Below are 23,221 nucleotides of genomic sequence, written 5' to 3' on the forward strand. Positions count from 1 at the left end.
AGGCCTAGCTTCGATCGAAGCGGTCACGGATCGAGATGGCGACTCCTCTAGCCTCCGTCATTCCATCCACCTTTGCTCCTTCTTCTTGGAGTGGTGGTGGTGTGACTCTTAAGGCCATCATGGCTCAGCTTAAGCATATGGATGCTCGCCTTGACACTCTCAGTGATGAGTTGTATCAGGTGAACACTTATGTTGGCTGTATTGCTCGATGGCAGGCTCAAATGGGTGGCTTCGTTCCTTCTCCTTCTCCTTCACCCGAGGCTTTTAGTGAGGATGGCACTGATGATGAGGATGAGGATGAGGATGCTAGCTTTTCCGACGATGACGAGATGACTGGTTCTCAATGACTTACCCTTTGTCATTCGTGACAAAAAGAGGGAGTGGTCTTGGGTTAAGAGTAGTCCTGTACTTAGGGAGAGTGTCATTTTTGTTAAGGAGAGTGTATATATCTTTTGAGGGATGTAGTGAGGATTTATGTATCTTGTCTTTTCTTTTCATTTTGGATACATTATCTTTTTGTACATCGATATTGTGACCACTTAGTAATAGCAAACATTGTATTTCTTTTTCTCTTATATATATATATATATATATATGATGTTGTTATCATTTTTCACCTATCTCTCCACATGTTTTTTCTTTTTTCTCTTTATGCACATGTCTCTTATGTATGCAATCTTCTATTTCTGTTTCACACTAAGATGCCTTGATGAGTTTTGTTTAAAGTGTTTCAGAAAGACAGGTTATCAAAATCTATCATGCCATGAACTCTTTTCTTGCAAAATTTTTCAAGAGTTTGTGTTAAGATTAGATTTTATTGTATTTAACAAATGATTATGAGTTTAGTGATTTATGACTTCTCTTATACTTCATTTGTTTGTTGTGGTTTTATCATGGATTGCCAAATGGGAAGATTGTTAGGACATATGTGGAACTTGTTAGAACATATGTCATGTAAAATTGACTAATCCTTTGACAAAACGTACTTTATTTGTAATTGGGTAGATCTAGGATGTGTTTAATACTTCAAGGAACAAGAGTTCAAGTCTAGTATTGAAGTCATGCAAATCTGTTCAAGAAACAAGTGAAGAAGTGCTATATTTTAAAGCTTGACAGCAGCTCGACAGCAGCTCGACAGATAACCTATCTACATGGTTTTAAAAATCAGTATGGTGAAAGAACCGAAAAAGGGACTGATTATCGGTTTTCTAGTCGAACCGAGGTTCGACCAGACGTCATAAATAATTTAATTAATATTATAAAATTAATAATTATAAAAATAAATAAGTAAATAATTTTATACCTGGTCATTTTAACTAAAAAAATTAAATAATAGTAAACATTAAACTTTAGCTTACCAACTTTTAGGCACCACTCAACACAATTCAATCAAAACGAAAACAAAAAAACATATACAAGAACCCACAACCCACTATTAAATATTTTAGTTATTTTTTAACCTTTCAAATAACAAAAAGTAAGTGCATTAATGGGTAGTAATATCATTGCCCACTTGATTTTTTTTTTTTCCCTCCACACATCCCAACTACCACACATTTTGAAATCTATACAACCACTACCACACGTTTGGTTCAAGTTTCAACAATACTTTTTTACATTTTCCCATCTCACTTCTTGCTTTTCATATCTCTCTTCAATACTCTCTCTCTCTCTCTCATGAATATGAGCATGTGCAGATCATTAACAATGAAGCAGCAAAAAAAAAAAAAAAAATCTACTTATCTAAAGCAGCAGATCATTAAAAAGCAGCAGAAGAAAAAAAAAAAAAAAGCGCCTCTTTAAGAGGGCCAAGTTGGGTTTTTTGGAGCTGAACAAGTAGGAAAGCACCGCCATGGATATAGCAGCAGCAGCGACAATAGCACCTGTGGTTCTCACAGGCGCCATTGCAACAGTTTGAACCCAAGGCCTTGGACCAAAAACCTTTAAGATTACTACACCCAAAAAAAAAAAAAAAAAAAAAAGCCTCAATTGAAGCAGCAGATCATTAAAAATCTGCTTACCTTTGAGCTCATTTGGCTCTTCCTTAACACAAATATAGTAAATCTGAGTTTTTTTTCTTTTCTTTTTTCTTTAGAGCAAAAGGTAAGTAAAGTAAATCTAATGTTTTTGGGTCACTGTTGTGGGTGTCTTAGGCTTCACTACTTCATACTTGAGAGAGCATTTTCAAAATCAAAACCTCTCTTCTTAAATCTGAAAGAAGATCTCTCTTTTTATTTTTGGGTTAAAAAACACAATAGCTAAAGTATTTATGAAAAAGTGCTAAAACCGGTTTAACCGTACCGGTTTCCGGTTTTGTTGGTTGAACTAGTGGTTTGTACTATTTGTCCGATTTTTCTTTGATTTTTGGTTTTAATTAATAACCGTACCGGATTAAGGTCCGATTCTCAGTTGAATCAGTTGAACCGGCCAGTTTGGTCCATTTTTAAAACCATGCCTATCTATCAAGAATTACGAAATTCAGATTTCCAGATCTGTTTTTCACGCATATCTAAGGTATTTGTGTAGGGTTTCTTTTCTCACAACCCTAAACATATATAAAGATTATTTTAAGGGCCGTCTAAGGTGCTGCAACTTGACCAAGAATTTTCTTAATCTTCATCATATGGATGAACTGAAAAACTTTGCAGCCAACATTTTTTTCAAGTTGGTGTATTAGTCACGTACTGGGATCCGTGCATCGATTGGTTAGTCATATACTTGGAGCTATGCATTCAAAGGAGAGATTGTCACTACATTACAAGTCCAATTGGATATTGGGATAAGGGTTCAACTGTAGGTTGGTTTAAGGTACTGTGATTCATTTTACTTAAAACTGCATTTAACTTTAGTGGATGATTTGTTTGTGCTACCACACTTATTGTATGTAATTGAATATAATCAATTCATTTGGCTAATTAATTGATTTAATTTATCAAAGAGGTCAATACATTCTTGGCCTATCATGAGTTAATACTTAGTTTTTTTTTTTGGAAATAGGAATTTGAGTTTATATCAAAATACCATCTACATAGCTATGAATTTGAATGTGTCTAACAATTGTTTGAGTAAAAAATTATTGTAAAGTCTATCTTTTATTCCTTTGGTTTCATTTTAATTTTGATTAAGATAACATTGCAATTTTGTGATGGGTTTTAATTATCATGATTATCTTCATAATCTTTAAAAGATGAGAAATTTGAATAATAAATTTAAAAATTACAAATTTTAGTTGTATATTAGGCTAATATAACACACTATAATATAAGTTAGAAGAATGTGAAACACCTTGAAAAATATTAATCAAACACACCAAAAAATAATACAATGATATATTTATAAAGATAAAAAGATTAAAAAAAAATACTTGTAGAAGTCTTAAAAAAAAAAAAAAACCAATACTTGAAGCAATTGATGCGTGAAGTTGCAACTAGTTTAATCTAATGTGTGAAACTTGGGCTAATTTTGCCAAATAGCATAATTTTTGAAAAAATTAGCAAAAACACATCCGGCCAAATTTATTTAGTTATGTAGCACTTTTTTTGTAACTCGATTTTGTCAAACTCGAGTTCCAAGTGAAACTCAAGTTTACCAAACTCAAGTTCCAAGCTTAAGTAACATATAATGCTTGGAATTCAAGTTTGGTAAACTTGAGTTTCACTTGTGTTAGAACCAAGTGCTTACTCACTACACTAAAAACCATATCTAACAGTAAGGGCACAAATTTATTCCCTTAAAGGGTGGTAGCCTAGCGCTAACAGGTTGACTGAGACTTAGCCCAACTTGGCCTCTGCCTCTAGTAGGATGTTGGAATTGGCCCACTAGGCCTCCGCCAACCATCCCACCTCCAACACCTACACATGTGCAGTAGGGAGTGAAAACCTTGACCTCGCTTTGATACTAGGCCTCCAACAACTTGGAACCAGGGACAGACCCAAGATTTTATGCTAGCGGGAACCAAAGTATAAAGGGGGAAAAAAAAAAACTCCAAATAAGCATCCATATAGTGTAAAAAAAAAAAAAAATCATTGTTTCTAAATACATCTAGATACAATCATTTACCAACAAAGACAAAAATATTAATAATAATAATAATAATAATGCATTTTTTAATATTAGGCTGGCTAGGAGTTTTTATTTTATTTTATTTTATTTTGTTGAAGTTAGAGCATTCACAATGGTGATGCTAAAATTTTTAGCTTATAGCACCTCATAAAACTACTTTATTTATTTTACTACCTCACTTTACAATACATCTAATATCAAATATTCTATTTTTTTATCACTTCAATTAAAATAATATAAACAACTCCTTGAAATAATAAAGGGAGAGAATTTGGGTTTTTTTTTTTAATTGAAGGAAGAGATATAATTTAATAAAATATTATATTTTATTTTTACTACAGTTGCAAAAAATTTATCTTTAACTTCTTCAATAACACATGATTTTTTGGTTCTTTAGTGGTAAAATAATTTTTTTTTGCTAAAATACAATCACCATTGTGAATATTTTTTATTATTTTTGTTAAGTTTTTGGGTTGGATAGTTGCTGTTTGGGTGAGACTTGTTAAACTTATTGAGAAGAAAGAGAGCTTAAGGTTTTAGAAGTAGACCCAACTACAAAAATAAAATATATAATAACTATAAAAATAAAATTGACGGGGCCATGGCTCCCTTGGGCCCCACCTAGGTTCGTCCCTCAACTTGAAACTTGAGTTCCAAACTCGAGTTTGAAAAGAGTACTACATAATTAAATAAGTATGGCTAAATATGTTTCTCCTAAATATTTCCTTAAATTATGCTCTTTGACAAAAAAGGCCGTGAAACTTGTTGGATTTTATGTTTTGTCCATTTATAATGCCTAAACATCTGACCAATGTGTTACTCAGAAAAATAAAAAGAAGGGGGAGGGGGGTTGTGTTAAGTCAAGTTTCTCTCTAGTCTAATGGATGGTCATGAGCATAAGAGTATGCAAAACTGGGAGAGAAAAAAAATGTATGCAAAACTGGGAGAGAAAAAAAATGAACTTACCAAATTCCAAATAAGACAAACGAATATATATATCCAACCCACCAGTCGAGGATTTCTGTAGCTCAATTCCACTAGTGGAGAATTTTTGCAGGTCAATTAGGTTTCCACTCCATGTCATACAACCAATGCCAGTATCGTATGCATAAGCTACACAAGAACAGTTCTCCAAGCATTGCTTTCGACAATCATCTTTAGTTCGATATGACCACTCTGCAAAGTCTGGCACTTTGATCATCTCTAGTTTCAAAAACTCATCTGCTTTTCCTCCTCCCTCACTTCTATTGTTCACCCTTTCACACTGCAATGGTGTCCTCCTCACACATCCACCCATCCAATTACCTCTATTCCATTCCTCAACAATCTTTGGCTCAAACCCTTTCAAACAACTGCAGATTGGTGAACTCAGCGCATAACAGCTTCCAAATGCACCACAGGTGCCATAAACATCACATTCATTTGCCGGAGCGAACCCAACAACCTCCCAATCCTCCTTCTCATCATCCCAATCTATCTGCATTATATTTCCTTGTGAATCCAAGAAATGTTTTGACAATTCTAACACGTTCGCATAAGCGAAGGTTGCATAAACGGTCTCTTCTTTATCATATACTATAGTAACTCCACTATGATAATCTAGAACCCAGTTCTGTGCTCCAGTAAAGAACTGACCATTCCATGGACCAGGCCGCCAATATGGATGGCCGTCTTTCCAAACGAAACCTTGGGGAATGTTTTGTAGATTAACGCCTGCCGAGAATCTTCCAGTGGATGGATCAGAAGGGCTCTTCCATGATGTCAGTTGTACTTTCTGATTTGTCCTTAAATTAGAAGTAAGTTTCATCTTTGGCAAGAATGTATCACAAGGATGCTGAAAACTCTCCCATACTGTTGCTTCTGTTGTGTCAACTTGCAAAACAAGGTTTCCAGAATCCAACAAAGTGGCACTTGAATTTGGTACAGAGTTTGAAACATTTGATGACCACAGAATCTCTGCCTGTCCATTTAGTACCACAAGATTTCCATCCTCATATATAGTAAGAACCCCAGAAAAATCCTTAAGGGGTCTGTCTCTGTTAGCTACCCAAACGACACTGAAATAAGTGACTACCGAAATCTTATTGTACCATATGCCAAGGTAGCGGTCGGTAGAATTTACAGGGCTGAAGAATCCCATTCTGAAAGAACTCCCACGGGAGACTATGAAATCGGGATCTTTGATGGATTGAGAAGAACTAATGGTGTCTAATGCAACGCCTAAGTTTAAACAATAGCAACAAAAGACAGACAACAAGCTTCTCTTGCTAAGAAATCCCATGACTACTTGTTCAGGCCAACTTGTGTGGGAGTGTTTTTCCTTAGGAAATTATCATTTATGTAGAGGTGAGATGAGGTGAGGTGAGGTGAGGTGAAAAGTGAAGTGAGGGTAACCCATATATAAATATGTAGAGGTGAAGTGAGGTGAGGTTTGTGAAGTGAAGAAAAGAAAGTCAAGAGCTAGCGTCTTACATCCCATGATCAGTAAAGTGTACGCCATAGTTAGTTTCAGGATTGAGTTAATAAGGTGCAAAGGAGGAGGAAGGGTCAGATTAAGAGATAAGGAACCAAAGAAGTGAATGTTCTTTAACCACGTGGATGGTCTGATAAAAGAGGCGTGTTGAATGGTCTGATACAAGAGGCGTGTTGAAGTGGAATTCTTGCTCATCTTTTAGACCCACTACAAGTAACGGCACTGCAATTTGCAAAGCCAGCCCTCCCCCATCCCACAAACACACGTATAAATATTTATTCGGATAGGATTTGTGTTGGCTTCGTCAAAATGCATCAGATAAGGAACTAAAGAAGTGAATGGTATTTAACCACGTGCATGGTCTGATAAAAGAGGCAAGTTGAAGTGGAATTTTTGCTCATCTTTTAGTGCGTTTAAATACTGTTTATTTATTTCTAAAAAAAAAGAAAAAAAAATACTGTTTATTTTGTTAAAAATTAAAAAATTATTACTGAAAGTATTGTAGATAAATATAAAAGTTAGTTAAAATAATATAATGAAACTCATAAATAATGCTAAAAAGTATAATAAAGCTCATAAATAGTAACAAAAATAAACTAAATAATAAAATAATTTTTATTTTTCATTCCTACCCAAACACACGCTTAGACCCACTACAAGTGAAGGCACTACAATTTGCAAAGCCAGCCCTCCCCCCATATAACTTTTTATTCAGATAGGATTTATGTTGGCTTCATCAAAGTGCATCGGTTTTCCTTTAACTATGCAGAAACTGTAATGCAGAACTTGCACCACTATCTGCAATTATGGAGAATTAAAAAAAAAAATTGTTTTTCAATTTATTACATGTTGTTCATTTAAGATTGCAATGTCTATTGGATAGTATAGTATATTGTTATTCATTTTATTGCTATTTTTTATGATTGAATAGTATCTTGAATAATTGCTACATGTAGTAAACAATGTAAATATATATATATATATATATATATTTCTTTTAATTTCAAATTTAATAGATTTTTCATGCATTGCACAAACTAGTGACTATTATTCTCCAACTTTAAAGAAAAAGAGAGATACTTTAATGTTTTTTTTTTTTTTTTTTTAAGAAACAAAGATACATTAATGTTAGGTTAAGGATATATTCTTTTTGAGAATATACATTTAGTTTCAACATTATTCCTTAACCTAACATATATATATATATATATTAGTGCTTATCAATATATATTTATTATAGTAATTTATAAATAAATTATTATTATTATTACTACTAGCTGCAAACCCGCGCGTTGTGCATGATAATTATTTTTATAGTGTTTTTATTAACTTTTTTAACAATGTAAACTAATTTAATAAGGAGTAATGTATTTTGTAATCATATTTTTATTTATTATAGGAACAATCATAAATGCAATATATATATATATATATTTTTTTTTGAAGACATCATAAATGCAATATAGGAATAATCATAAATATAAATTTTGTCGTACCAAAATGAAAACAATACAATTTTTTTTCAGAAACTCAAAAGGCAAGTTAATGAAAATATTCATTTTTTAATAAAAGTTATTTATAACATTTTGTGAATCATTAAAAAGAATATAAAATTTTGAAATTATTCTTTTAGTTTTAAACAAACTTTCTGAAACTTTATTTTTTCTGCGGCTACCCTTTTTGACGAAGACGATCCTGGTCCTTCCCCTTATCATGCTTCTTCGACTACTGATGTTTGGGGGGACTTATTAGCTTTTAATTATGTACCTTTGAATTTTTGTAACCATCACTATATTATCTTGCTATCTGATAAAGGATTTATAAGCCTGTCATTTTTAGCAATTAATGATATAACCTATTATGCTTTTTGCATGGTGCATTGTGTTTAATGTGTTTGTTCATGTTTTCTTGAAAGATAGGTTTTCTATTTAGTTTTTAGTCTTATAAGTCAGTTAGTCTTGGTTCAATTTGTGGGTTTTTAGTTTTGTCACAAAATTGCCAAATGGGGAAATTGTTAGTGTGGGAGGACTTTCGTCTTGGCCCCCAATCAGGTATTGTTCGCTTTGGGATGGGCAATGATCGACCTATGTCCCACCCGCACGAATTTGCTTAATCCCACATCAAGAAGAGATGCCTCCCACCCTTGCCTTATAAGCCTTTGGCCTAATTAAGGGTGTACCATAGTGTGTGTGATCGGATTTAAGTTGGCAAATTCCATGATTTTGTAATATCTTTTATAGATTTTATAATATGTGTCAAAGTCCAGGTTTAGAAGGCTTAAGATGCAACCCAAAAGAAGATAGTTGTTCAAGAGTAATTTGTGATTTTAGTAGCCATTTGATCAATGCTCTTTCAATTGAAAGATGATTTTCAATAGATATTCGATAGTGAGACTTGACCCAAAAAAGACTAAAAGAAAATCATGTATCAGCCCAGAAAAACCCATTATATGTAAAGAGATAAATAAATCATAATTTTTTTCATGGATGCCAATAGCTATAAGTATACGAAAGAAAAAGAACCCATTTTTTTTGTATTTGCTATGATGCAATTGGAGCTTACTATTAGAAAAAAATCAATTTAGATAGTAATTTATGGCTCCAGTGGCAACTAGATCAACGCGTTATTGCTTCAAGAGAAGCTCCTATTGAAGTTCACTATGAATCTTTGAGTACTTATCATGAAATTTATGACGAAGTTCACTATGAATCTTTGGGTACTTATCATGAGATTTATGAGTACTACTAGATTGATCAAAAATTATTAAACCAAGATCTGATGTATTTTGATTGAGTATGCTATTGCCTTGTTTTTTGTGCCCTACATGCAAATATATGAAAGGTTTATTATCACACAACATACCAAGAGTTTTACAGACTATTTTCATGTGCCAATGAGAGAAAACCTATACCTAGTTTTGATCAACTTATGTCTCATAAATCTTTATTCAAGAACGAAGTTGGTCTTTTGGTAAACAAGAGCTGAAGGCACAGAATCTATAATCCCAGTATGTTGATGCGAAGCACAAATCTTCAAGGTGGTCCTTGGAATCGGCAACAAGGGCTAATTGTGATCATAGATGCAGTTTGCAAGACGGTATTCATAATTTCATACAGAAGATTTCAAAAGGTTTAAAGCTAGTGTGAAGCGATTATATGTCACGTCAATAAGTTTAACTAACGAGTATAGTCTAGGGTCATGAATTTGAACTAATTTTTACAACTTCTATTCATATGGTGGATTACTTTATTGAGGTAGATGTATCATCAAAGTGTTTTTTTCCTTTGAAGTTGGTTTCTCACTACATTATTAATTATGTGTGTTCTTGTGTTATATTGCTTCAATCTCTAGATTTCGTTTATATTGTAGCTGTGGTAAATTTGATTAATATTGTGATCACCAAATTGATCTAATCAAATCATTGTTAATTAATCCGCATAAAAAAGGTGTTTAGGTGAAAACTTTTGAATTATAATTTATCTTCAATTTTATTTCGCCATAGAAATTAAACTAGGGAATTAATCAAGAGCATATTGTCAAAGACTCAGTTTTTTATTTTATTTTTTATATTTTTTTAAGTTTAGCCTAATTTTTAATTTAATTTATTTATATAGCAGTGATTTTAATAAAACACAGACAAGAGTATTACATGGAGGTTGTGGTTCACGGGCTACTGTAACTAACTTTGGAATTTAATAGTTACATTAGGAGACAACACCATTTGGTGTGCAACACATAAAAGGCTTTTATAAAACGTCATCGTTTGTATCAGTATTATCATGTGGACACGTCTGTGTTTCTTTTAATGACAGCACGAGAGGCCTGATAAGAAACGTCGCCATTTTATTCAAAAATAAAGGACTGAGCAAGACCGAATGAACTGAACACATAATGGTCTCACCCTCTCTATCTCTCTCTCTGAGCCTTGATGCTGTGAAAGTCAGCATGGGTCCTAAGGTATTCTATAGCTACTTAATTTCGCCATTCTTTAATTCACATTTCTTACTCTTTTTTATCGCTCGAGTGTTTGTGTTGGAGATATTTGTGATTTTACTTTTTGTCTGTTTGTGTTTGTGTGATTGAAAGAGATTTTTTGAATTATTCTGACTTAGCTTTACAAGTCCTTTTACAATGTACGGTAATTACTGCAAATATTATGCTTCTTTGTCCACCAAAACACTAGGGAAAGAAAGTTATAAATAAATAAATAAATAAAAAGTAAAAAACGCCAGTTGTATAAAGTTCTCTAAATCTGCTTTCTTCATATAGCAGATTTTTCATTGGATATGAATATGGTACAACAAATGAGGTCACTATGCATAAATATATATTTTTTAATAATTCACTAACTACAACAACAAAGGAGGTTTTGAACAGTTATAACACTGAATTACAAAGCTTTTGGCGACTATTACACTATTAAAGGGTCAACAAAAGACATTATAAATTCATGTGTATTGGTTGTGCAGATTTGCAATACAGTTTACCTTGTCCTCTACCTTGTACTTCAGCCTTAAATTCCAGATAGAGTGTACATTGATCTCATATGCTAGGTTGACAATTCAGATAGTCTACTAAACTTTAAAGTTAATGACCCGGGTGGTTTTTCCCTATTTGTCCCTAGCTCCTAGCCCCACAACCACAACCTCTCTCTCTCTCTCTCTCTCTAACAAAATATGGTTTTTTCCTCTCACATACTTCCTGTCTTCTTCTTCTTCTTCTTCTTTTTCCTTTTTAATCAATTTTGTTCTTCCTCCATTGTTTTCTACTCTTTGTAGTTTTTTTTTTTTTTTTTTCCCAAAGATTGCACAGTAAAATGACAGTGGACATTATTGAAAAGACGTCACTTGCATGCTAGATGTCATGTATTTCATTTTTACAATTTGATTTGGATTTTCTTTTAAAAGAAAAATTGTTCCTTATATTTATATTCATATACTATAAACTAGTATGCAGGAACGGAGCCAAGACTTAGGGGGCGGTTTGATGTTGGTTATGTGCGGCAGTTCTAACCTCTAGCTCTACTACTTAACTAATTGCTAAGAGATTTTCTCTTTTTTATTTATTATTTTTTTGTGCTTTTGGTGTTTGCATTGTTGCTGGGTAAGGATAAAATTATTTTATTTAAAATTTTTTAAAGGGTTGGGTTATTTGTTTTGGGTAAAATTAGTTGATTGAACTTAATTTTTTCTAGCTTTACTATAAGTAATTTTTGTTGTTGAGCTAATTTTTTTTTGGGCTTGTACCTATTAATTTTTTTATGACCTTTAGAAAGAAAAAAAAATGCTAGAGTTACAATTTTTTCTTACAAATTGTTGATGTGGTGAGTGGTTATTGGTAAGTAAAAAAGTGATGTAAGTGATAGGTCTAGATGTAAACTAATAAGAATTTACTACTTCAACAGTTTGTAAAAATGTTGTACAAGAGTTTATGATTATAACATTACTTTTAAAAGAATTATTGATATTATTAATGGGGACATAGTGTAATTTTATAAAACAAAATTGCTAAAATTAGTAGCTATATATATATATATATATATATATCTATATAAACATTTAAAAAAAAAAAATTAGGGGGGGCCATTGCCCCCCAATGCCCAAATCTACCTCCGTCCATGCTAGTATCCATATTAACTTTTTAACCTATACAATATGTTACCAATTTTTTTTACATACATTTTAAATATTTATGAAAATATTAATCAGTTTGTCTAATTATAATGATGAATGCTATACAATTTAAACAAAAAGAAGGGTGAATATATAATTTTCTAGAAAGGGTACTTTAGAAAATTTATCTGTAGATGATGTCATCCCATCATCTTACTAAGTTATTGTAACCAAACCAGTGAATAGGATTACTTATTCCACTACAGCTTCTTCCATTTCTTGTTATCCTGATTCCTATTACATTGTAATAACCATTACAGTGTACCAAACGAGCTCTTAGTGTTTTTTTTTTTTTTTTGGAATTAATTCCTTAGTTAATATCACTTAGAATGTGATTTAGGATATAGGGTTCGTTTGGATTGAGCTTATTGTTGCTGAAACTGAAAACTGAAAACTGAAAACACTGTAGCAAAATAATTTTTAAATGTGTAAATAGTACTGTGGGACCCATTTTTAATATTTTTTAATACGTGAACAGTGTCAGTACAGTACATGAACAGTGAATTTACTGTTCATAACAGTAAATTTTGTCTCCCAAAAGTCAACAAATGCGGGAAAAAAAAAAAAAAAAAAAAAAAAAAAAAGAGAAAACGTGAAACGCGGACGCACAAAATGCCCAGCCCAAACACCCTCATAATGTATTTTAAATTCATATTTTAAAACTAATATAGTTGAATGTAATTGCTGGAATTTTCTCTTTAGGGACTATTTTGGAACTATTACTTAGCTATGCATCTCTTCAATGCATTTGGAAAGTACTTTTGTTGTCCAACATTCTCAATGTGATTGTCATGTGAGTGGTAAGTGTGTTTCTATTTTAAAATAAAGGCCAGTGTCAAAAGAGTATACATATTCTCACAAGCGAACATGAACATAAACATTAACATAAGCATAAACACAAACTCACATACTAAATAAGCAATTTAATCATTTATTAGAGAAAAACAACTATATAAGTTCATATGTGTTTTAATAAATAAATTTTAAATATTTATATAAAAAATTAAAGAAGAAAAATTTAATGATATTTGAATAGTAATTTTTAAATAATTTTGTTTTGTATTTTTATCTTTGATTTAAAATTCTATTTCTTATTTGCCCTATTTTTCTCACTAACTTATTAATATAACTATTAATGGTATATTTGTTTGGAAGCTCATTATTTTGTTTAGCAAAAAGGTGTGCAATGGATGAAAGTATATTTTATGGAGTCAAATATTTTCAAAATAATTTGAAAGACAAATGGATGAAAGTATTATTTTAATGAAATTACTTGATTTGACAGTTAAACAAGGTTGAGAAGAAAAAAAAAATTGTTAGAGTTGAATCTAAGGACTATTATCAGGAAGATAGTTGTGCAAAAATTGAATCGTTCTAATGACTAGTGCCATACACAACAATCCCATGACAATGGACATCTAGGTGCAAGAATAAGTTCTACTTCTTAGCTTCTTAGGTTTGCTTAAACAATCAATTAGTAGTTTCTACAAACAAAATATGGCTCCAAAAATGGCACAACATTCTCGAGGTGATTGTCATATGTGTGGTCTTTCTACTTCTAGTTTGAAAGAAAGGCAGTGCCAAAGGTGGAAACCATAAACACATTTTCTCTCTCTCTCTCTCTCTCTCTCTCTCTCTCTCTCTCTCTCTCTCTCTCTCTCTCTCTCTCTATATATATATATATATATATATATATATATATATATATATATATATATAGACACACACATGCGCGCCCACAAACAAACATAAACTTTAACATCAACATATACATATACATATACTTGTACACAAATATATATATATATATATATATAGACACACACATGCGCGCCCACAAACAAACATAAACTTTAACATCAACATATACATATACATATACTTGTACACAAACTCATTGAATTATGTAATTTATAATTTATAGAAACCATAAGCTACTAAATAAAGGCCCAGAGTGTAAACGTCCTTTAGGAGGAGGGGGCCATCAGTGCCACAAACTTCATTGCAAGCAAGGGTGGCCTATTGCGGCTAAATTAATATGACAACAAAAGGTCCAGAGTGTCAATGTCCTTGAGGAGGAGGAGGAGACCAATTGGGTACCTAAAACAACTCATAAAGGTGGCCCAATTCATGGCTCAAGCCCGTGGTGGATCCAACCCGTGTAAAAAAACATTACCAAGGGAGATGCCATTTGGTTGAAAGGAACCCTCACTTTGTTTGCTTGTAAAATCCTTTCAAGATAATATTTTTTGTATTTTTTCAATATTTGTTTCATTGTAAAATCTTTTCAAGTTGACTAGAAAATCCTTTGTCAAATTTTTGGTAAAACATTTTACGAATTGGTGAGTTCACACAACCTCATCCCTATCTAAGAAGACGAAATGTGTTCTTTCTCCAAAAAAGAGACAAAACAAAGACCAAAATAAGTCAAAACTAATTGAACCCACAATAAATTTGGTGCACTTTTTGGCTACGCAGGATGAATATTATTTACAATGAAATTAAAAGGAAAATATTCTTATTGGAACCTTTACTCACTTATTGCAGTAACTTTTTGAAGACTTTTCCCACACATACTAGGAAGCCAGGACGCTCTATGCAAGTAATGTGCTTTTGTTTTTATTTCAAAATCCACTGCCTGTGGCTGTGGTGGATCAACTCTATACCTTCGATAATGACTAATCAGGCTCTGGAATCTAACGGCTACATGAGGAGACCACATCATTTTTGGTACAATACATTTAAAGCTATATTGCGTTAATGATATGGAGCCCTTGTGTTAATGATATGAAGTCATTGTCAATTAATCCGCATAATTAACAAAAGGTGTTTAAATGAAAACTTTTGGATTATAATTTATCCTCAATTTTATTTATCAATAGAAATTAGACTAGGGAAATCAAGAGCATATTGTCAAAGTTTCATTTTTTTTTTCTTTTCTTTTCTTTTTTAAAGCTTGGCCCAATTTCAATTGAATATTTAATTTATATATATAGCAGTGATTTTAATAAAGCACAGACAAGAGTATAACAGGGAAGTCCTGGTTCAAAGACTACTGTAACTAACTCTGGAATCTAATAAAGCAGGACCAAACAGGACAGAATAGGACCAAATGAACGGATCAACAACAAGGGGATTTGAACCGTTATACCATTGAGCTACAAAGATCTTGTGCAACTATTACACTATTAAAGGTTCAACATAAGATATTTAAAATCCATGTGTTTTGGTTGGGCAATACAGTTTACCTTGTACTTAAGCCTTAAATGCTAGATAGAATGTATCTCATATGCTTTGGTTGGGAATCCAGATAGTCTTAGTTGAGATATACATTCAAATTGACAAATTCCAAATATTTTGAGTAGAACATAATTTCAAATGTGAAAATTCTAATTCTTGTGAGTTTAAACTATTAAGAATATATAATTCTCGAGATTTAAAATTTTCATCATCCAAACTGACCCTAAAAAGATGAAAAATACATCATCCAAAAAATGTATAGGTTTCTTCGGAGTCATAAGATAAAATATACACAAACAAAGAGAAATTTATCTCAAGAACTTTCTTCCTATCTGCCATAAACCGTTGTAATAGTGACATTGTAAATGGAGGATTTAATTTGGCCTTGTTGAGCAGGGTCTGTATATGAAGCCATCTCCCTTTCGATGGATGCGGGTTGTTTTGGAGTGGGCAGATCTGCAATCTCACTACTAAGCATTGAAATAACAGTAGACACAATTGGCCTATCTCTTGTTGAATCTTGCACGCACAACAGTCCGACATGTATGCATCTCAACACCTCCATTTGAAAGCTTGGATCCCATATTGCTGGGTCTACCAAAGCCATACTGTTCTCATCTTTCCATAATTTCCATGCCTGAATGAATACAACTATGAAAGACATAAATTGCAAATTCAATCTTATTAGCAATGATCTAGTTGGAGATGTAAATAAATGGACAATAATTCAGATGGACTTACAAATCCTACAAGGCTCATGTGCTGCTCATCATCATCAAAGCTAGTGCTTCTTCTCCCACTAACAATCTCTAATAACAAGACACCGAAACTAAAGACATCCGATTTTTCTGAAAATACGCCATGCATTGCATATTCAGGGGATATGTAACCACTGAATTTGCACATTGAAACACATTCATCTCATTTGAGCACAAAACTTTAAAAAATTGAAATTCAACAAAACTCTTACTATGTCCCAACCACCCTTTTTGTTTTGGCTTGAACTTCATTGCCTCCAAATATTCTGGCCATACCAAAATTTGATATTTTTGGATTCAGTTCTAGATCTAACAAGATGTTACTTGCCTTTAGAGCTCTATAAATAATCTTTAGTCTAGAATCCCTATGAAGATAGAGGAGACCTCGACTGATGCCTTTAATAATGTTGAAGCGTTTTCTCCAATCAAGGAGTTTTTGGTATAGTGGATCTAAATGAATAGTAACCAAAAAAAAAATTTTAAAAAGTATTAGCAAATATTTAAGGAAAAAAATTTACTGTTGGGAAAAGAAGTTGGGGCAAACTGGCAAAGTTAGCTTAGCATCAAAGTATGAGCAATTGCTTGTTTACCTTTCTATTTATCTGCTCTTGTACTTAAGTGAGCAAAAATGTACATGTACGTTAATATGTAAAAAAAAATAAGTAAAGCTTTAAAAAGTTGTATTTAGGGGTTACTCTGGCAATGAGACTAGAAGGAAGGTTGTTTAAATGAACTAACCAAAAACAATTGCATCCAAACTTTTGTTTGGCATGTATTCATAGATTAACATTTTCTCTTCTCCCTCAATACAGCAGCCAAGAAGTCTAGCAAGATTTCCATGCTGGAGTTTAGAAATCAAAGCCACCTCATTCATAAATTCTTCAAGACCTTGTCTAGAGGTTCTAGACAATCTTTTCACTGCTATTTCCTATCCATCATGCAATTTTCCCTTGCCAAAAAAAGAAAAAGAAACAGAAAAAGGAATGAGTACATACTGGTTTGATTTGAAGAGGGACTAATGAACTCGACAGATCAAGCATTACCCTATAGACTGGACCAAAGCCACCTCGCCCAAACATATTAGCTACATGAAAGTTATTTGTTGCAGTTGCCACTTCTTCCAAATTGAAAATCGGTAGCTCGTGGAATTTAGCATCGTTCAGGTAGTCAAACAATAAGTTCTCCCTGCTTTTATATTTCCTTGCTGTTGCAAATTTTAATAGTTAGTAATCCATCTCACAATTCCCAGTCCCCATATCTAATAAATGGCCTTATTACCTTGTTTGTGAGTCATTCCCATCCTCCTCCATAAGAAGTATGCTGTGGTGACAACGGCAATGGCTCCAATGGTCACTGTAATTGTGATGATTACTTTCAAAGGTCTATCTTTTTCTGTAAATCAAAAAATATTTTGAACTAATTCAGTCAAATTTGAGTATAGACATTTTATCAAAATCACTATTGATAAATAACATTTACTGGTATCAATCACAACATATCACCTTAGCAGTTATGAAACAATTGTCATGATTTTGTTTTTCATCTCTGGGCTTATCTATATTCTATATATTACTAAAAGCTAAAGCGTAGCATTTAATGTTACTGTACTCACGTTGAGCCACATCAACATCCATGTCATTATCTTTTTTTTTTTTTTTCAATTTTCCTATAATTATTTTTTAACATTTACTTTTTTTTAATAATTGCACTTTCTCCAGCCTTTCCCATGCCTTTACCTTTTCATCTCCACACTACCCTTAACCTTAATATCACTTTTCATCTTTCTTTATTTTGTCTCTTCATCTTCCCCTCCCTTACCTTTTCATCTCCCCATTACCCTCAACCTTAATGTCACTATTCATCTTTCTATTCATTTTCGTTTATTTTGTCTCTTCATATTCACACCGTCTTCTATAAATTTGTTATTCTCTCTTCCATTTTTTGCATAGTTTTCCATCACAGAAAGGTTGTTTATCTCTCTCTCTCTCTCACACACACACAATTATTTTTGGAGTATTTTTTTTTCTTGCATCTCTGCTTAAGTTGATAAATTTTATTGTTTGTTATAACTCTACGTTGGGTTGGTACGATCTAGTTTTGTTTTGTTTTGGTTTTTTTTTTTTTTTTTTGTTCTCTTTGATTGTTAAATATTATACTATTGTGTTATAAAAAAAATTAAAAAAGATAATATATAAGAATATAATATACATTATTATATTATATAACATGATTTGGGTAATTTGGTGTTTATTGTTATATATATATATATATATATATATATATTTTTTTTTACTTTTTAATTTTTTCATCTTATTTTATTCAATATTTAAACTCAGTCACATCCTCCATATAATTAAATTATTTATATTTTCTTTTATTTTTTTAATTAAACATATAATATTTTATTTAAATTTAAATAAATTAAATTGTACTCACTTTTTTTAACATTTACATTTTCTCCAACCTTTCTCTTCCTCTTTACATTTTCATCTCCTCACTACCCTCTCTCTTAATATCACTCTTCATCTTTCCCTTTATTTTGTTTCTTCTTATTGTTATCCTTTTAGTATAAATTTGGCATTCTCTTTTCCATTATATGCATAATTTTTCTTCACAAAAATATTTATTTCTCTTTCTCTCTCAATTTTTGGTGATATATATATATATATATATTTTGCATCTTTGCTTTAGGTTGAGAAATTTTTGTGTTTTATAGAACTCTACTTTAGGTTGATCCAACTTAATTGTGTTTTAAGTGTTTTTTTTTTTTGGTTAAATTTTATCATATTGCATTGTAAAGAATTAAAGATAGTATATAAGTATGTAATATTTTAATATTACATAATATGATTTAAATAATTTGGTATTTATTTAGAGATAATTAATTTGGTGTTTATTTTTATATCTTTTATTTTTTTTTTTTTTTTCTTCTCATATTATTTTATTCAACATTGTTATTATTATTTTTGTTGAATTAATATATTAGATTGTATATTTTTTTAAATTCAATATATTAACTTGAAAGAAAATGAAAAACCAACTATTAACCAATAATAACTAAAACAATAATATTATCACGCGCAACGCGCGGGTCTACGACTTGTCTATATATTACTAAAAGCTGAAGCGTAAGCGTTTAATGCTACTGCGCTCACGTTGAGCCACGTCAGCGTCCACGTCATTATCTTTTTCTTTTCCATTTTCTTATAATTATTTTTAATATTTTTTTATTTCATATTTACACTTCTTCAACCTTTCTCCCTCCATTACCTTTTCATCTCCCCATTACTTCTCCAACCTTTCTCCCTCCATTACCTTTTCATCTCCCCACTACCCTCTACATTAATATCATTCTTCATCTTTCCATTCATCTTCCCCTATTTTTGTCTCTTCTTATTCACACGTTCTTACTATAAATTTGTCACTATCTCTTTCATTTTATGCATAGTTTTCCCTATAAAAAAAAAGGTTCTTTCTCACTCTCTCTCTCTCTCTCTCTCTCTCTCTCTCTCTCACACACAAACAAAGTTTTTGAGTGGATTTTTATTTTTTATTTTTCTTGCATCTTCACTTTAGGTTAATAATTTTTTATATTCTTTAATCTAGTTTAGGTTAACATGATTCAATTTTGTTTTTTTTTTAATTGTTGTGTTTTTTTTTTTTTTTTTCTCTTTCTCTCTCTCTCTTTGATTGTTAAATGTTATCTTATTGCGTTATAAAGGATTAAATATAATATTATTCTACTACATAGCATGATTTGGATAATTTAATTTGGTAGTTATTGTAATTTGATAGCATGATTTTTATAGTGCTCAATTTAGATGTTAAACTATAAGACTTTAATAATTTTTGTTTATTTTTTAATCTTTTGTGGTAGACAAAGTACTCTTAATAGTATTAGAAGTACTCTATAATGCCATTTATTTAGAGAAAAGCAAAGGTTGGCTAAACAAAAATTATTGGATGAGAAACAAATTTTATCTTTCGCAATTTTAATTTAATAATTATAATAATTATTATTATTGTTATTATTATTATTATTATTATATAACAATGCATATATAGAAATTTAATTATTAGATTTTGCTAATAATTGTTTATTTGATAATATGTTTTGGGTGGACGAAATTACAATTTTTGCAAAAAAAATAACCTTAGTAGATTATAAACAACAAATTGTTTTCTTAATTGGTCCAATTAATCATAGTTAAGTTTTATTAATTTTTTTAGTTACTTTTTTTAGCGTTTTGGATTGTAGGCAGAAAAAATAAGTTTGGGAAAGTTTGTTTAAAACTAAAAGAATAATTTCCAAATTTTATATTCTTTTTAATGATCCACAAAATGTTATAAATAACTTTTATTAAAAAATAAATATTTTCGTTAACTTGCCTTTTGAATTTTTGAGAAAATTTGTATTTTTTTCATTTTAGTACGACAAAAATTATTAAATTTATGCTTTATGATTGTTCCTATATTACATTTATGATTATTCTTATAATAAATAAAAATATAATTGCAAAATACATTACTCTTTATTAAATTAGTACAATTCAAGTTATTTTCTCATCAAAGTTGGAGGGGAGATCAACAGCCCTAAGACTTATCACCAGGTAAGTGGCTCTTATGTAAGTAGTAATGTTTTAGTCTCTATGTTACCCAAGAAAAAGTTTTAAAAAAATTAAATCCAAATACACTTGTTGAAAATCAAAAAGCAAGCAAAAAAATGGACCAAGTGCTGGGTGAACAAAACTATAACTGAAAACACAATGAACTCACCAAATTCCAAATAGGCAAGGCGAATATATATATATATATATATATATATATATATATCTGATCCACCACTGGGGAATTTCTATAGGTCAATTAGGCTTCCACTCCATGACAGACAACCAATGCCAACATCATATACATAAGCTACACAAGAACAGTTCTCCAAGCACCGCTTTTGACAATCATCTTTAGCCCCGTATGACCTCTCAGCAAAGTCTGGCACTTTCATCGTCTTCAGCTTGAAAAACCAATCTTCTTTTCCTTCCTCACCACTATTGTTCACCCGATCACACTGCAAAGGTGTCCTCCTAACACACCCACTAGTCCAATTTCTTCTATTCCATTCATCAATTATCTTCGGTTCAAACCCTCTCAAACAGCTGCACATTGATGAACCCAGTGAATGACAGGTTCCAAAAGCACCACAAGTTCCATAAACTTCACAGTCAAATTTTGGAGCTATTTCCAAAACCTCCCAATCCTCCTTCCTATTATTCCAACAACTCTGCACTAGCTTTCCTTGTGAATTCAGGACAAACTTTGACAAAGGTAACTCATTCACATAAGCAAAAGTTGCAAAAGTTGTCCCTTCTTTATCATCTACTACAGTATATCCATTATGATATTGCGGATTTGTGTTGTATATTCCAATGAATGCCTGACCATTCCATGGAGTCCGCCAAAATGGATGACCATCTTTCCAAATGAAAGCTCCAGGAGTGTTCAGCTGATCAATGCCTGAACTGAATCTTCCAATGGATGGATCAGAAGGGCTTTTCCATGATGTCAACTGTACCCTTTGATTTTTCCTAAAATTTGTACTGATTTTCATACCTAGCAAGAATGAATTAGAAGGATGTTGAAAACTTTCCCATATTATTCCTTTAGTGTCAACTTGCAATAAAAGGTTTCCGGAATCCAAAAGTGAGGCACTTGAATTGGTCAAAGAATTTGAAACATTTGATGACCAAAGAATCTCTTCCTGTTCGTTTAGTACCACAAGATTGCCATCCTCAAATATAGTAAGAACCCCAGAAGAATCCTTGAGGGGTTTCTGTCTGTTAGCTACCCATATGACAGTGAATACAGAAATGTTATTATACCATATTCCAAGGTAGCGATTGGTAGAATTTACAGGGCTGAAGAATCCCAGTCTGAAAGTACTCCCATTAGATATTATGTATTCAGGGTCTTTGAGGGATTGAGGAGATCTAATGATGTCTATGACAAAGCCTAAGTTTAAACAAAAACAAAAAAGTACAGACAACAAGATTGTCTTGCTAAGAAGTCCCATAACTTGTTCTGACCTACTTGTGTCTTAGAATGCAGAACAGGTTGGCCTAGCTCATCTAACAAGTTACAGCTTTGGCTAGTAGTTTTCAAGACAAACGCCACTCTAGACTTTCACAAGTCTTACGTCCTAGAAAATATGTTGTCATATAAAATTATAAACCAAAAGTTTCCTAATCTGAATATTAGTGTCTTCCTTTCTCACTTGTTAACAAAAAAAATAAAAAACAGGTTGGGTGTCAACCAAGTACTAGGCATGGAAATTAAGGAGACAATAAAAATAAAGTATGGATAAGATGCTGAAATAGAATCAGGTTTCATTTAAGTTATACATTATAAAAGATTTGTCTAAGTCACTTTCTTTCATTTTTTCCAAGTTTCTTTTCAAAATTGTGCTCAATTTCGTATGTGGCAATTTCGCCAAGATCTCTTCTTTAGTTGGGGGAAGAATCCACATGAATCGGATTTTTTGAGGAAAATGTCGAGAGAGAATTGGATTTGGTTAGACAATGTGTAGTTGGTATATAAATTGTATTTTTTCCAACATGAGCATTAAAAGTCCATGTATAAATTATTCACATCACCAAATCAATGAAAATATATGAGAACAATGTTTTTTAATGGTAACAGACCAATTTTAGGTAACAATCCAACTTGGTTAGCTTATAACCGACTTTACAAAGGCAATAATTTAGTGTGGGGGTACAACATCCAAAGCATAGCCAACCTTTAAAACACGTTAGCCACGATTTTTGACGATTGAGCTGTGATCAAAGGGCTGAGGAACTTCGATAGATTAGGAGTTGAAAAAATTTAAGTCATTACAAACTCAAATCTTGAATTAGTCATTACAGACAAAATTTGACACATACAAAGGTCATGGCATTTGCCAACACTTACACATTAACCCTGATAGTTTTCTTGAGAAAATATGACAAAATGCATAATAAATA

General features: G+C 31.7%; 1 protein-coding gene and 1 pseudogene across 2 annotated transcripts in view; both read right to left on the reverse strand.

Moving 5' to 3' along the window:
• LOC126727354 (G-type lectin S-receptor-like serine/threonine-protein kinase At1g11330) overlaps positions 1–23,221 on the reverse strand; it is a 47,504-nt gene that overhangs the window by 8,092 nt on the left and 16,191 nt on the right. The window contains exon 2 of one of the 2 annotated variants that reach the window (XM_050432962.1): positions 5,029–6,203. In XM_050432962.1, the coding sequence (XP_050288919.1) occupies positions 5,029–6,202 (1,174 nt within the window). In that variant the 5' untranslated portion in view covers position 6,203. Of the gene's footprint in view, positions 1–5,028; positions 6,598–23,221 lie in introns of those variants that run through there. The other variant, XM_050432961.1, reaches the window with a different exon arrangement.
• LOC126728814 (G-type lectin S-receptor-like serine/threonine-protein kinase At1g11300) lies at positions 15,644–22,272 on the reverse strand (annotated as a pseudogene).

This window comes from Quercus robur, chromosome 5, assembly GCF_932294415.1.
Source record: "Quercus robur chromosome 5, dhQueRobu3.1, whole genome shotgun sequence".
NCBI classification, from domain to species: Eukaryota; Viridiplantae; Streptophyta; class Magnoliopsida; order Fagales; family Fagaceae; genus Quercus; species Quercus robur.